The following is a 17,477-nucleotide window of genomic DNA, read 5'->3' as shown; positions in this document are numbered from 1 at the left end:
GAGTGGAGAGTAAAATAATTGCTTTAACGATTAATATAAAAGTAAGGGGAGGTGACAGTAGAAACTTAAATTTAAATTCAATCTTAATTGAATAATGCAAAACCAAAGAAGACCTTGATAATTAAACTCCGTTATATTCCTACAAATCTATTTCATAAATTAAATACCCTGTAGTAGGGATATGGGTATGCAAATATGCAATCCATTGTGTATAGTACTTATTGAGAATTACTCAAGATGAAGTTAAAAACTTAAGAACCTGGCTTTCGCTTGTGGGGTGCTAATATCTACACTTGAAAATGCATGAGAGATTTGTATGTCGAAAGCGATAGTCACTTCTCTACAGGAGCCAAGCAATGAAATTAGTCAACCCTTCAATGGATGAGAATATTAGTGATGTTAACCTGTGTCAATGTCGATGGATGAATGCAGTACAACAAAAATACACTTATCAAATGTATTTTAACATGTCATTCAACTCATCAAGCAACTAAATGGAAAAATATGAGTACTTCCTGATGTCAAATGGTTTGTAAAACAACTCAAAGAAATGCACATGCTAACCAAAACCAGATCATTGAACTGTTAAATTATAAGCCAAATCATCAACAAATTAGTTTGATTGTTAGTTAACCGTTAAGTTGGATGGCAGTTATGGGTTTCCCGCCAAAACAGCTTCTGAACAGTGGTGTTCCCTCCAACAGTTGCAACGTTTATGTGTTTTAGTATTTAAGTGTTTTGTATCTCTGTTTTTCTTTTGTGTGAACAGTTTTCTAAGATTCAAAGTGTCTTTGTAATATTCTAAGTGTTCTTCAATAAAGAACCTGTTTGTGTTGTGTATATGTTATTTCCATCAAATGGTATCAGAGCCAAAACATAATATGGCATCGAGTTCTCTGAATGTTCTACAATCTCAGACTCAATTGCCTAAGTTAAATGGGAGGAACTACTTTCATTGGAGTATCCAGATGAAAGTTATGTCCGAATCTCAAGACTTATGGCAGATTATTGAAGAAGGACTGATAATTCCCAAGAATCCTACTGCTTTAATCGCACCACAGATGAGTGCACTGAACGAAGCAAAGAAAAAGGACAAGGCGGCTTTGTTTCTGATTTACCAAGTAGTAGATGAACATATATTTGAAAGGATCTCTCTATCACAGACGACCAAGGAAGCCTGGGAATTGCTGTTCAAATCATACAGAGGGGAAGAGAAAGTAAAAACAGTTAGACTTCAAACCTTAAGATGCGAATTTGATAGCCTTAAGATGAAGGAGACAAAGACAGTTGAGGAATATTACACGAAAGTAATTGTGTTGGTAAATCAGATGAGACTAAATGGTGAGAGTATTAATGATAGATGAATTGTAGAGAAAATACTTCGTAGCCTTACACGCAAGTTTGAATATGTGGTGGTTGCCATAGAAGAATCAAAGGAATTGGAAGACTTCTCTCTGGAAACATTATTAGGGACCCTGCAATCCCATGAATTACGCATGAAACAGTTCGACACTATAGTGATGGAACATGCTTTTCAAGCACAGTCTTCGTGAGAAGCAGGCACAAGTGACAGACAAAAGACAGTGGATGCACATAGAGAAGATCAGAATTACACAGTCTCCAAAGGCAAAGGAAAAGGTAGACCATTCTCTCAAATTAAATGTTACTACTGTGATAAATTAGGACACACAATTAAAGTTTGTAGAAAAAGGTTGGCAGAAGAAAATAGAGCATCAAACTTTATGCACAAAGAAGACAGTCATACTGATGACACAATGTTTATGATACTTAATATGCAAGAACCCACTCTTAGTGAACTTAGGTATTTAGACAGTGGTTGTAGCAACCACATGACAGGAAACAAAGAATTGTTTCTTACTTTAGAAGAGTCAGAAAAGAAGGATGCAAGGACTGGAGATGATAAAAAAATTAAGTGTACAGGGAAATGGAGACATTGCCATCAAAATTAAGGATAAGGATAAAAAAATTTCAAACGTGTTTTATGTTCCCGGCCTTAAACATAATTTGTTGAGTGTTGGGCAACTTATTCAAAAGGGGTATGGTTTACACTTTAAGGATGGATTATGTGAGATAACTGACTCTAACAAATCAGTTATTGGAAGGGTAGTTATGACCACTAATAAAATGTTTCCAATAAAATTTGATGATGAAACTTTTTTCTCCTTATCTGTTAGTACGAAAGAAGCTTCACTCCTTTGGCATAAAAGGTTTGGACATGTAAACCTCAACACCTTGACTCATACGTACAAAAATGAACTTGTAAAAGGTTTACCTTTAGTTGGYCCTTYGTCTCATGTCTGTGAAAGYTGTGCACTGGGTAAGCAGTCTAGAGCATCATTTCCTCATAACAACACATGGACAGCAACAAAACAGTTGGAACTTGTCCATACGGATATATGTGGTCCCATGAAAACCCCATCCTTTGGAGGAAGTAAGTATTTTTTAACCTTCATTGATGACTTTAGTAGAAGAATCTGGATATATTTCGTGAAAGAAAAGTCAGAAGCATTTGCATGCTTTCTTACCTTCAAGGCAATGGTTGAAAATCAGAGTGACTTCAAAATAAAAAATTTAAGGTCTGACAGGGGAGGTGAATATATTGGTCACGATTTTGAGGATTATCTAAGGAGTAATGGCATACACCATCAACTTACAACTGCCTACACACCCCAGCAGAATGGGGTGGCAGAAAGAAAAAATAGAACCATAGTTGAGATGGCAAGGTGCATGTTAAAAGGCAAACAACTACCTAATATCTTTTGGGCAGAAGCAGTATCCTGTGCTGTTTATTTAATTAATAGATCCTACACAAAAAGCCTTACTGATAAGACCCCACAGGAAGCTTGGAATGGTTTCAAGCCTAGTGTCAACCACTTTAGAATCTTTGGTAGTATTGCCTATGCACACATACCAAAACAAAAAAGGAGTAAGCTTGATGACAAATCTGAAAAAGCAATCTTTGTAGGGTATAGCTATAATACCAAGGCCTACAAATTGTACAACCCTTTGACCAAGAAAGTAATCACAAGCAGAGATGTGATCTTTGATGAAGAAAGTACTTGGAAAGGTTTGACATGTGAGAATGATRGGAGTTGTASTCTAGTTGATGAGTCATATGAGGATGACAAAAATACCCCTACTGAGCATAATGAACCCGAATGTATTGAACCTGCTACACCTATGAGAGATTCCTTTCTCAATTCAGAAAATACAACTCCTGGAAGCACCTCCTCTTCAAATGGATCAAATAGAAAAACCAGAAGCTTGACTGATCTCTATGAAAGTACTCAACCAATCAACATAGATCTCTTAGCTAATTTTGCTTTGTTYTCTRATGCAGACCCTTTAAAGTTTGAAGATGCTTACAAAGATCAAAAGTGGAGAGATGCGATGGACAGTGAGATGAATTCCATACTCAAAAATAATACATGGGAGATAGTTGAATTACCAAAAGGACAAAAGTCAATTGGAGTAAGATGGATCTACAAAACCAAATACAATGAGAAGGGTGAAATAGATAAACACAAGGCAAGACTTGTGGTTAAAGGGTATAAACAACARTATGGCATCAACTATCAAGAAGTTTTTGCCCCTGTGATCAGATTAGAAACTATTCGGTTGATTCTGGCTATAGCTGCTCAATTCAATTGGCCTGTGTACCAAATGGACGTAAAATCAGCCTTCTTGAATGGATATCTGGAAGAGGATATTTTCATTGACCAACCTGATGGTTACAAACGCAAAGGAGAAGAGCATAAGGTGTGCCACTTAAAGAAAGCTCTTTATGGGCTTAAACAAGCCCCTAGAGCTTGGTATAGTAGAATAGAAAGACATTTCTTCGATCATGGATTCCAGAAATGTAATCATGAACATACTTTATTCATCAAAAAGGAAGGTTACTCTACACTTCTGGTATGTATTTATGTAGATGATATTGTGTTCACAGGGAGCTCCATAGAATTAGTTTCTGAGTTTAAAGAATCAATGAAAAAGAATTTTGAAATGACTGACTTGGGTCTGCTTCATTACTTCTTGGGAATAGAGGCCTCACAAGGTAAGCATTTCATCTCGATATCACAAAAGAAATATGCTAAGGATCTCTTAGTAAGGTTTAACATGGATGATTGTCTGTCTGCTGCCACTCCTATGGAACCAAGATTAAAACTTTCTGCTGGAAGCGGTGAAAGATCGATTGATTCAACATTATATCGAAGTCTTGTTGGCTGTCTTATGTATCTTACTGCAACAAGACCCGATATAATGTATGYTGTCAGTATGCTTAGTAGGTACATGGAGGATCCAAAATCAGGACACTGGGAAGCCGCAAAGAGGGTACTGAGATACATAAAAGGTACGCTTGATCATGGAATCACTTACTCTTGTTCCTCCTCTTTCAAGTTAATTGGTTATAGTGATAGTGACTTTGGAGGGTGCTTTGAAGATAGTAGAAGTACAACAGGATATATATTCTGTTTGGGTACAGGGGCAATCTCATGGCACCCTCCAAAGTCACTATCACTTGTTGAGAATCCTCGTATATTAGGATTCTCATGTAAATCTATAATAGATTCCATATATTCACATATGAACCATATACATGTAAACCACAAGGGTGGTGTCTGATTGTTTTGAGCTTGGCTCCAAAGATCAAAGTACCAGGAGGTGTTCAAATCCAATGAGGAATAAAAATCCTCTTATGGCCACAGAGGTTCAAATATGGTGACTCCGGACTATCTGCAAAGCAAGTGGTCGTCCGGGGATTGATCGGCTCGCATAGCGGGTTGGACATCCAGGTTAATCAAACAAAAAACCATATACATATAATTATCATTGTTGGATAATGATTTACAACCAAACAAAATTAATAAGTTCAATAATTGAAAGATTAATTTTATTCCTAAATAAGTCTAAAAGTAGGCAACAAATTCAATAACACAAAATTAAAAACTTAACCTAAAGCGTGAGAGGTCGGGGTTGTTATGTTAGAGTTTAAATCACTAGCATCCAATATAGTCATCAACGATTGTATCATCTTTCTTTGCTCGACGGCTTGATTTTTTGCCTCATTTTGTCCCTCTTTTAGCAAACGAATTTCTTCGTCGCGCTCGGCAAGTTGTTGATGCAAATCTTCCTCGTCAACTGAAGAAACCGGCTTAGAGAATCCTTTCGCCGGTCCTCTCATCCTCGCAGGTCGAACCGCCAAGCTACCCATACCTCGAACAGACGTTCCTACCGATGGACCAACAATTGAAGGCCCGACAGATTCTTGAGTGCCATCAGAAGCGTTCTTAATCTTCTCAATCTCTTCCTCAACAAGTTTTTGCAAATACGATTCAAACAGTTGTTTTAATTACAATTATGTATTTCCCGTTAATCATCCCTCATTATATGAGTTAAAATTGTAAAAAAAAAAACTACATTAATGTGTTTTTATATTTTTAAAGGTTTGGATATGTTGGAACGAAAAAGGGATAAAAGAATAATTTTTAACAGTTTTGCAAGACTATGGTATTTCGAGCATATCTCACTCGTTTGAGCTCGGATTTAAATGATTAAAGATAATTTGGAAAGCTAACAAACGGTCCTACAACTTTTTAGTTTTGAGTTTCTGTAAATTTAGGCTGAATCTAAGCTAAAACGGACGTCAAAGGTGAAAAAGTGATGTTGGACAGTAAAGGAAAAAAAATATACAAATCATGATAGAACGAAAATAAAAGTTCAAGTTTACTTACTTTACGGTCTTCACTTGTAGTGGTCTCGGCAATTGTACCGCAAATTGAGTCCAAAAACGAAGAGCATAGACCCCGCAAATTGATCAATTCAACAAGCTTCTTTTGTACGGTTTGTACGAAAATGACATAACAAGGAAACAACCACAACCACCAAACGATGTATGATCTGTGTTTGTAAGGGAAAACATCTCACAAAATGTATCATCTTCTCAAAAATTGCACATGACTAGTCTTCCAAATAAATTTATCACCTACACTTTATGTTTAATATAGAGCAAAACCAACAGATATTTCTGTAGGAACCGAACCAAGTCCATCCATATTGGTTTTTTATTTTCTTAGTAAATTCGTTTTATGTGAATTGATTGTTCACCAGGTCCTTCCTCATATTCATGGTCTTCAAATCTTCTGCTTGATTTCTATTGATCTTTGTTTACCCCTTTATGCCCACCAGTACTGTATAGAAGGAGTTAAGATTCCGCTATTCTTTTTATGCATCACATTAATATTATATGTGGGTTGTCAAGTCGTGTGCACAACACGATAAGTCGAAAAACTAACCATAACAACGTGTTCGGATAGTTTGGTCGTGGTTCTTGCCAAACCTAATTAATCGTTTTCCTCAGCAAGTACTCTTACTCTTCCTCAGTTGGAAACTGCAAATATGATTGACTTCAACATGGCATTGCTTTCTAAGTGCATGCATGGCTTGGGAGGTTTTGAATAGGAAAAAAAACTGATTGTAAAGAAAGCATATAGAAGGTAGCTAAATATGGGGAATCAATCTAAGAAGCCTTCTGGTCCACATAAAAGGGATTATGAGTCTGTTTAGCGGCTTCTGGTCTAATTGTGGTATGATAACTGGACTGGCCTATATGTCAACTCTCTTTTAAATGTTTTTACCAAATGCAAAATATCATAGTAAAAATTATGTGGCTTACAATGTTTAACTGCTCTCTTTTGATCATATGGATCTATAGTTTATATTAATAAACTTGTTTTATATATGGTAAAATAAGAACACATTATAAAAACTAAAAAAAACACTTCCGACAATTTACAAAAATGAGTGAAATTGTGTTTAAAAAGAATTCGAATTATGATATAACAAACAGAAGAATACTTAAAGTGTAATATAAGAAATTAAAGACGAGATTCAAAGACAATCACAATTACTTCAAACAATATATAAAATAATCAAGCAATTTGGATAGAGTTTGCTGAACAACAAAAGTTGAACAGATGAGAAGTTGACTTGATCAATGGGTCCCTCTTCTCCATGACTCAATCTTCTATATAAATTCAAATCCATAAACATATATTCCCAATCCAACTCAAACACCTTCTTAGTTATTGATCGGCTTCATCAATCCAACACAATGTCAATGGCTAATTCCTATCTCATTTCCTTCCTACGACTCATACTAGTTTTGATCACTTTAGTGTCAATAAGTGGTGGGATGATCACTGCTGAGGCACGTAACCTTTTGGAGATACCTGAGGTTCCAAAGCCTGAACTTCCTGAGCTTCCGAAGCCCACACTTCCTGAACTTCCGAAGCCCACAATTCCTGAGATTCCAAAACCCACACTTCCTGAGATTCCAAAGCCCACACTTCCCGAGATTCCGAAACCCACTGTTCCTGAGATTCCGAAACCCACTGTTCCTGATATTCCAAAGCCCACACTTCCTGAGATTCCAAAACCCACAGTTCCAGAGATCCCCAAGCCCACAGTTCCAGAGATCCCCAAGCCCACACTTCCAGAGATTCCAAAACCCACTGTTCCTGAGATTCCAAAGCCCACAATTCATGAGATTCCAAAACCCACTGTTCCTGAGATTCCGAAACCCACTGTTCCTGAGATTCCGAAGCCCACACTTCCTKAGATTCCAAAACCCATAGTTCCAGAGATCCCCAAGCCCACAGTTCCAGAGATTCCAAAACCCACACTTCCTAAGATTCCAAAGCCCACACTTCCTGAGATTCTGAAGCCCACAATTCCTGAGATTCCAAAACCCACTGTTCCTGAGATTCCGAAACCCACACTTCCTGAGATTCCAAAACCCACTGTTCCAGAGATCCCCAAGCCCACAGTTCCAGAGATCCCCAAGCCCACACTTCCAGAGATTCCAAAACCCACTGTTCCAGAGATTCCGAAGCCCACACTTCCTGAGTTTCCAAAGCCAGAGTTGCCTACTTTGCCCAAACCAGAAGTACCAAAGGTGCCAGAAATCCATGACCTTCCTAAGCCCACCTTGCCCAAACCAGAAGTACCAGAGTTGCCCAAGGACTTCCCTAAACCTTCCCTACCCAATCCTTAGAGACCTACTTTTGTGAAAGCTTGTGATTTATTCACTACTACTAATGTTACTTCCAAGAGATTCATCATTTAGAGTGTTCCCTGAAGATTGAATGATTATTTATGCGTGGTTTGTTGTTCTGTCATATGACGAACAATTTATATATGTTGAATTTATGCAACTTGATTACATTATACTCTATTGATAGAGTATTGTTGAATTGATTTGACTTCATCTCCTTTTGGCAACTTAATGTGCATGATAACAAGAAATAAATCCATGACTAAAAGGTTTTACACTATAAAAATGAAAAGATCAAATAATATTCATATATCTGAATTGAACATTTCTAGTTTAAATGAATAAAATGACAAATCAAGGATGGTCAGTGTAGTAGTTGTAGACCATATACGTTCATGCTCAACCAATGCATCAGGTTTTTGAGTCTAGCAAAAACTTGATGGAACATTTGGCTTGTTGGTGTTTAGTTTGCTGATGATCGATCGTCCCAATTGAAGCAAAAGTTAGTGTTTGCTAAAGCTAGTTGAATAAAATATCAAAACATTTTCTCAAATTTAATTTAATACTTAAGACAGAAAATTCTTACATAAACACTTGATCATGTAATTCACATGCATTCTTTAGTCCTTTGAAAGTGCTTAATTAATTACAAAACAACCTTTGGGGTAGAAGATAAATTTTCCTAGATCTAACCCCCCCCCCCCCTCTCTCCAACAGTAAATATAAAACTAAATCGGGCAGATACATGAAATTTCATAAATTGAAGTCGTTAATAGAATAATACAAATCAAGTGTTTTTGTTGCTTGATGATGAGTCGTCAAAATCAAAGCCTAAGCTTGTTGTTTGATAAATTAAGTGCATAGGAAATGATAAGTTATTACTTAAGATTTAAAGTATTAAAACTTCAACTCGAAATGTGTACAGAAATACTTCATCGTTTGAATTTGCATTTGCTAATTTGTCCTTACAAAACCGAATGAGTGGAGAGTAAAATAATTGCTTTACAGATTAATATAAAAGTAAGGGGAGCTGACAGTAGAAACTTAAATCGAAATTCAATCTTAATTGAATAATGCAAAACCAAAGAAGACCTTGATAATTAAACTCCATTATATTCCTACAAAATCTATTTCAGAAATTAAATACCCATGTTGTAGGGATATGGGTATGCAAATGCCAAATATGCAATCCATTGTGTATAGTTAAAATGTCATCATCAAAAGAAAAGAAGAAGCGAAAACAGGTTTCTGGACTATTTCGTATCTTCGACGATAGCACTTAGGATGCGTTTGGTTTGGCAGAATGGAATGGATTTGGGAGGATTTGGATTTAAAATCCATTCAATTCCCATGTTTGGTTTGCTAAATGGGCTGGATTTAAAATCCCGTGTATTTTTTAAAATCCCGTAAACAAGGGATTTTGAAATCCATAGTAAATGGGCTGGATTTTGAAATCCAAATCCGGGCGACATCTCCTCTTCTACGCTAATCTTCATGCCCTAACCTTCTCGTCACTTTCCCCATGCTCTCGCCGGTCTCCGCCAACTCCCCACCTCTCGTCGCTTTCCCCATTGCGATCGCCGGTCTCCTCCAACTCCCCACTGCTCGCGCCGGTGTCTCCTCCAACTCCCCACTGCTCTCGCCGGTTCTCTCCTCTTCTCTGCTCTTCATCCCGCTTGAACCGGTGCTCATCCTCTTCGCCTCTTCGTCCTGCTTGAGCAGGTAAGACTTCCCTTTCCAATCTTCTCGTTATTACATTACAATCTTTATGATTCCAGAATGTCACAACCACCATTGTTGCTGCTGAGCCATTCATTGGTAAACATCGACCTTGCTGTTGCTAAAATTGGAAACCCTAGCCAATGAAACCTCAATTCCAAACCGTCACTATCACACCATTGCTACCGCCTATAAGCGGAATTGACATATCACGTATCTAGATTATGCGATAAATTATGATGATTTCAAACTATCTAGATTATGCGATAAATTATAACTCCCACTTGTAGAATGTCCTACTTGGTTAAAATAGATCTTGAATTTATTGGTTCTTCACATCATTACCTAAATTAATAAGCTAGATCTCATGCATTTGTCATCCAAAATCAGCAAATTATAAACCAAGGCAAGCTTAAGAAGCTGGCATGTAAGTACTTTCAGGTTTGTAAATTTTATACCAGACTCTTTGAAGCAAATACTATCTACCAGAATCCAGTACATAATATTTTTGAACCTTCTAAACACTATAAAAATACTTGAGATCCATTGTTGAATCTCCAGCAATACCTGAATTCTCAGCTTAGTTCTTCCAGACAAGGTTCAGCAACCCATCACAGCACAATTGTAAACAAAGTTATCAGCCCTTTTCCGGCCAATCATGGTCCACTGTRGCGGACCTTCGCTASGGACCCAAGAATATATTTCTATAYGTCTGAACCCGCATTTAGGACCACCRATAACGATGATATGCTCCCCACATCCTCTAAATGCAATACCCCAGCCATCCACATTTTCTGCGCTCTCAGGCAATCTTTCTATAGTCTCCCATTTTTTCTTCTTTTTGTCGTACTTTTTCACTACCATTCCAAAACAATCAGTAGCATATAGCTCGTTATTCACCACTGCAACGAGTGGTGGAGCCATTGATGGCCCAACACGGCTACATCCAAAACCTCCCCAAAAAAAGATATGATAACCCCCCCCCCCCCCCAAAAAAAAATAATTTCTTACCATTTTATTTCCCCTTGTCATCATGTTTGCTACTGTTTTTTTGGCAGTTTCTAACAACAAGAGCAGCAGCAGTACTAGCACTTACATCCCAACCTTTCATGGATCAAACATTTTCAATAGTTTATGATGATGGCATTGGGAAAATAGGTAACGTAAGATTAAAAAATAGGAAGAATTTTATGGTTGAAGTAGGAAGACCATTAAATTTATATTGGCTTATGTTAAAGTTTATGTTAATATATCTTTACTTTCTTTCTTGTTCCTTCTTCAATAGTTACTTTAAATTGCAGTCACAAGTCACAATTGCCGTTTAATATATCAAGAGTATATGTTTAACAATTTGGGAAATTGGACAGGAAATGGATCGCCTTAGTTTAAGAAGACGTTTACATAGGCAAAGGAGACGAGAGTCATTGGAATGGTTTAAGATAGTTGTCAATGTTGTTCTATTCAATGTTGTCTCCCTTTGGATGACTATGGTTAAAAGACAAACGGATGAACAACAAATTGGATACTATTCTTCAAATGTGGACCGATCCTCAATAATACATAGGTATATTTATGAGAGTGACACTATGTCCATCTCGCAAATTAGGATGACTCGAGCGTGTTTCAAAAAGTTGTGTGCCATGGTTGAAACATACGGAGGGTTAAGAACAACTAGGTTTATGAATATTGAAGAACAAGTTGCCATGTTTCTTCATATTATTGCCCACAATGTTAAGAATCGGGTTATGATATGTCGTTTTCACCGTTCGGGAGAAACAATTAGTAGAGTTGTTGCTCGAGTGTGCGATGCCGTAATAAGGTTACATCCACGATTGCTTAAGAAACCTGAACCTGTTCCCGATAACTCTACCGATCAAAGATGGAAATGGTTTAAGGTATTTCTACTTCTTCTTTAAAATTTACTTATTTCTAAGTAAGTCTAATTATTATGAAAATATAATGATCTTCATTTTCTTGGTTCTAGAATTGTCTAGGAGCTTTAGATGGAACCTACATAAAATGTATAGTTCCAGAAGAAGACAAACCTAGATATAGAACAAGAAAAAATGAAATTGCGACAAACGTGCTAGGGGTGTGCTCACAAGATATGCAATTTATATATGTCTTACCGGGATGGGAGGGGTCGGCTGCTGATGGTCGAGTGCTTTGAGATGCTCTTCTTAGGCCTCATGGATTAAAAGTTCCAAGACCGGGTATAGTTTACAATAGTTTACTATATACTAACAAGTTAAGTTTTGATGATTTATTAACTTAATTTATTACTAGGTTATTACTTGGTTGATGCCGGATACACAAATGGAGAGGGTTTCTTAGCTCCTTATAGGGGTCAAAGATATCATTTAAATGATTGGCGTGATGGACACCAACCAACCACCGCCAAAAAAAAATTCAATATGAAGCATTCATCGGCGAGAAATGTTATTGAACGATGTTTTCGGTATGTTGAAGGCAAGGTGGGCAATCTTACGAGATAACTCGTATTATCCTATTAAACAAAAAGTCAGGATCATCATGGCGTGTTGTCTCCTCCACAATTTTATAATGCAAGAAATGCCAGTAAATCTACTTGACAATGACGGTGAAGTGGATGAGGGAACCGGAGACCATGGAGTCGAAGATGGAGATAATATAAATGTTGTTGGTACTTTAAATGAGTGGACGGCATTTAGGGACAATTTAGCACAATCTATGTTTGATTCTTGGAATGCTACCAATTAATTTGTATGATTCAAATATTTGTTTAACTCATACTTGCCATGTTTGTYGAAATCTAATGTTTGTTTTGTAATAGCTATTCAATAGTTTGGACATGGATAATTAAACGTCGTTATACTTTTGATTCATTATGTTTGTAGGTATGACGAGTCAAAATAGAAATTATAGAGTTTGGACGAATATTGAAGAAACAAAACTCGTTGAAGCTTTACTTACTATGGTGAATACGGGAGCATTTAAAGCCGATAATGGCTTTAAATCGGGTTATTTAACATTTCTTGAACAATCGTTAAAAGAATCTTTGCCGGGCTCCGGGATTTTAGGGAAACCACACATCGAATCAAAGTTAAAAATAATGAAGAAAGATTGGACTATTGTGCATGACATGATTAATGGTTCTTATACTAGTGGCTTCGGATACGATAGTGTGAAGCATTGTGTCGTTGCGGAAGACCAAGTTTGGGAGTCGTATTTTCAGGTACATGCTCAAATGAACTTGGTATTTATATTTGCATTATATATAATCATAGTTATATGTATATTTAATAATTTCTATTATGAAATAGGTCCATAAAGGGGCGGGAAAATGGAAGAACAAACCATATCCTTTTTATGAGGATCTTTGTATTGTATTCGAAAAAAATCGTGCCACAGGAAATAGAGCAAGAGATTTTGTTGAGGCGGAACAGGAGGCGCGTACAGAAGATCAAACACAAAACCTGAATGACGAGTCCGATGACGTAATTGCAACTAGCAATGTTCAAGGTATGAATGCAAATATGCAATCTGAAGAAACTTCAACTGCGCCTCGTAAGAAGAGAAAACGTCAAGTAGATCCCATGGCTGACGGATTTAGTAATGCGGTTACTAAACTTGGAGAAACTTTGGAGAAAATGGTGAACAAACTTAGCAGGGGTGTAGAACGAGAAGACGGAATTGATAAGAAACGTTCGATGATCACTCCTGAGATATTAAAAATGCAGACGTTGGCCCAACGGGATAAGTATAAAGCAATTTCATTGATAAGAGACGATCCTAAAAAGGTGAACAAGTTTTGGGATTTCCATGAAGCGGACAGGGAAGGTTATGTCGATTGGGTTTTAAATGGATGAAAATTTTTGGTGGGTAAATATGTGGTTTTGAAAGAACAAGTTGGTAGTTAAATGTGGGTAANTTTTGGTGGGTAAATATGTGGTTTTGAAAGAACAAGTTGGTAGTTAAATGTATATATCAATGTTAATATCAAATATATATATGTATTTTGAAAATGTTTGTTGATTAAATATGTATTTTGAATGAAAATGTTTGTTGATTAAATATATATTTTGGATGAAAATGTTTGTTGATTAAATATGTATTATGGATGAAAATGTTTGATTGTTAAATATTTAGGTTTGTTGGTTAATTAGATAGATTTAAGAAAATGAAAGAGATTTGGTGATTAAAATAATTACAAAAAAAAAATCTAAATCTAAATCCTACAAACCAAACAGAAGAATGGATTTCACATGAAATCCAAATCCTGCAAACCAAACACATTAATGGATTTTAAATCCAATCCAATCCAAATCTCATGGAATCCAAATCCCTCCAGGAATCCAAATCTCTCAGAAACATTCTTGCAAACCAAACGCACCCTTAGACTTGTTACATCATGTTCCTTGAGTACCTTCTATATGGAATATGACAATATGCAGCTCAAGCTTTAAATCCTTTTTTAGCTGATCAACATTTTGACCTTGGTTACCAAACGGTATGAGCCTTTGGCCTCCTCAAACCCTGACCAAAGATGAAAAGGATGTGTAAGTTTATTTGTTACATTTGCCGCATATGGATATTATATAGTTCAAAAAAATCCTGACCTTGGTTGCACAAGCTATGGTTGGCTAAAAGAAACCGACCACCTGGATGAATTTGCAATATGATCAAATGAGTTTGATAATATATTGTGATGAAAAGATCGTAGAGTATATAGTATCAAATACGTATGTGCGTGTATCCCTTCCTCAAGCTTTCCGGACACTTTTATGTCTCATTTGATTTCTAACTTAAGATTTTCTTGTAGTGCTTTTAACTGTTGGGTGGTTCTTCTAATTGCTTAAAATGCCAAAAATCAATCTAGAAAAGTATGTGGCCAATTGGTTGTTTTGCATTCATATTCAGCTAAAGAAACAATTTGCTACCATGTGTTTTGACCTAACTAGATTAAATGTTACCCCTGTTGAAAAATTCTGATTATAAGATTAATACAATTAGGTTTTAAAAAAATATGTATTTAATATAGATAATGACTTTATTAAAAAGATTAGAACTTTATTACTAAAGATCGAACTTTATTTATACTATATTATAAAATATTTAACAAAAACTACTTTTTATACCTAAAGTATTGCTTATTGATGCATATTACTTAAAATTCAAGATTACAAGTAAATAATGCATAAATACAACTTATTAAAGTTTCATGCTTGAATTTGTGTAACTAACTGCAGATAAACATAATCAAATATTGGATAAACATTTCATTTTAAATATAAAAAATCTAAAATATAATAGGGTAATCACTGTGATCTAACAAAATACTTAATTATTATCTTTATAAGTAATTATATTATTAAATCAAAAATAAATTGATTCGTTATTAAACATAAATTAAATTATAATAAAAATTTGAATTAAAAAAATTACACAACAAAACAAGAACTTTTAAATTGTTAATTTGATACTAATATCGATAAAAAAATTAAGATATATTCAAATTTATATTTTAATCAAAAATAAAAACATTATTTTGTTTCTCAAAACCACGTATAACCGTATTATAACATCGGCAGGGAACAAAATAAAACGAAACATTAAAATCGAGATGTATATCGTCTGCTGCATTATGCAAGTACCCTTCTAGTCTATAATAAAGTCTTATATTAGATGTAAGCCAAAATAGGGATAAAAACCACACCAATCGATTCTATCATCCGCGATAGATTCGATATAAGAAATTAGGGGTAAAAGTTTGTGAATGAAATTAAATGCGTTGTTGAATATTAAAACCAACCTGGAAATTGCAAGTGAAACTAAATGAAATTGGACAGATAAAAATAAGGCAATTCTATTCATACCCGCTCCGATTAAAACCTACTAAAATTTTCAAACCCCCTACACTTAAAAAAAATTAGAACTAAATACAATGCATTTATATTTTCATTTTTAACCCTTTACATAATCTATTTTTAGTCCTTATAATTTTATTAAAATTATTATTTTTAACCTTTTTCGTATTTCTCTATTACATCATTTGCTTTTATATTTTATATCTTATACCCTAACCTTATTAATTGATTAGTAATCTATAATATTAAAAACGTATTTTTAATACTACAAACTTAATTATGTCTTTAAGTTTAAAAAAAATTAAATATTACCTTTATGATTATTATTTCATTAAAATTGTATTAGTTTAATTATATTTTTAAGGTTAAAACAAATAAAAATAACATATGATTATTATGTGATTATTCATTATTTTATGTAAATAAAAGACGTTATTACAGATAAAATAACATATTATCTATCATTAATTTAAATCAATATATTCACGAATACTATTACAATCTAAATATTCTTTGAACACGTTTAATCAATATTGATACGGGGTCTATCCGTATAGTTGCTTTGGGAGATCTCCAATGCAACAACACCCTTTTGAAAGATTTAGTGGATCGAAAATCAAATATAACAATCCGTAAAATGTTTTGATAATTTTGAAAATTTATTAATTAGTTAAGATGAGGAGGAGGGGTATGAATGAGTAGGACGGGGTATGTTTAGCAACCCCTTTTTCCTCTTTGAAATTATTCGTGATTTTACAATCTATAAATCGAATTAAATCTCATTTGCCAAAATCTAATATTTGAACACGAAAATCCATATTTTTCATTGGTCATTTGAAATGTAATCAAAAGCAAAAAAAAAATCCCAACAAACCACTATAAGACGGTGATAATTAAGGGTATATTGGTTCATATGTGAATCTAACATAATTCACATTTGAACCCTAATAGAGATTCACGATCATACCATGTACGTGAATCAATATAAAACTTATAAACAAAATTCTTAACTGGTTTAGGATTCACATGTAAACCAATATACACTAGTTCAAGCCACCAAATCATCAATCTACTCAATTTTCAAACAATTACCCACTTTTTTAAATAAAAATTAGATCACCCATTTTCTTTTAAATTAATTTATATAAAATATAATAAATATTTTTGTTTAAAAAAGATCAACAAAAGCGAGAATTTCATTATCTTTAATTAAAGATCCATAATGATGTACATATTTTTTAAGATTCATATATAAATTTAAACTGGTTTATAATATTGGCTATAAGTTACAAATAGATTCTTGCATAAATTACGATTAAGATTCACATATGAACATTAGTCTCATCCAACACAAAAAATATTGAGGATGAGATGATCCTTTTCAACCACTAGTTTAAAATTTTGATTTCCAATATTATTATTTTTCACTAATTAAGATAACTATAGAAAAAAATAAAATATTCTAATTTATCTTTTATTTTTTTATATAAAATCTTTTGGATATTTATAATCATGGATTTTTATCCAAATTTCTCTTTGAAATCACTGGCAATTTTACAATATATAAAATCGAATTAAATATCATTTGCCTAAATCTAATATGTGAACACGAACATCGATGTTCTTCATTGATTCTTTGAAATGTAATTGAACATAAAAAATCCCGACAAATCATTATCCAACAATGATAATTAGATGTATATGGTTCATATGTGAATATATGGAACCTATCATAGATTCACATGAGAATCCTAATATATATTGCACTCCTATACATTGCTAAATGCATGCTTACCTAGTATTTTCCTCCTCACATATATCAACATCAAAACTCACTT

At 34.5% G+C, this 17,477-nt stretch overlaps 2 protein-coding genes across 2 annotated transcripts in view; both read left to right on the top strand.

The window, feature by feature from the left end:
* The window catches only part of LOC112500122 (protein PELPK1-like), a 9,873-nt gene extending 1,606 nt beyond the window's left edge, over nucleotides 1–8,267 (top strand). Inside the window, exon 2 of the mRNA XM_025103432.1 lies at nucleotides 7,229–8,267. Coding sequence (XP_024959200.1) covers nucleotides 7,229–8,074 — 846 coding nt within the window. The 3' untranslated portion in view covers nucleotides 8,075–8,267. The remainder of the gene's footprint in view (nucleotides 1–7,228) is intronic.
* A 3,962-nt stretch (nucleotides 8,268–12,229) lies between these two features.
* LOC112500561 (uncharacterized protein At2g29880-like) lies at nucleotides 12,230–13,641 on the top strand. Its single transcript, XM_025104065.1, has 3 exons — nucleotides 12,230–12,455; nucleotides 12,670–13,007; nucleotides 13,096–13,641. The coding sequence occupies exons 1-3, from the start codon at nucleotides 12,230–12,232 to the stop codon at nucleotides 13,639–13,641; spliced, it is 1,110 nt and encodes a 369-aa protein (XP_024959833.1).
* Nucleotides 13,642–17,477: the final 3,836 nt, after the last annotated feature.

Source organism: Cynara cardunculus (genome assembly GCF_001531365.2).
Source record: "Cynara cardunculus var. scolymus isolate 2C chromosome LG 17, CcrdV1, whole genome shotgun sequence".
Taxonomy (NCBI): Eukaryota; Viridiplantae; Streptophyta; class Magnoliopsida; order Asterales; family Asteraceae; genus Cynara; species Cynara cardunculus.
The sequence above is the reverse complement of the archived record's forward strand: the minus strand, read 5'-3'. Positions and strand labels throughout refer to the sequence as shown.

Bases quoted from the DNA above. Each gene is read 5' to 3' on its own strand.
- LOC112500561 (XM_025104065.1), top strand. From the start codon at position 12,230: ATGTTATTGAACGATGTTTTCGGTATGTTGAAGGCAAGGTGGGCAATC. The intron at 12,456-12,669 runs GTACTTTAAATG...TTATGTTTGTAG, and splicing joins AGATAATATAAATGTTGTTG to GTATGACGAGTCAAAATAGA. The intron at 13,008-13,095 runs GTACATGCTCAA...ATTATGAAATAG, and splicing joins TTTGGGAGTCGTATTTTCAG to GTCCATAAAGGGGCGGGAAA.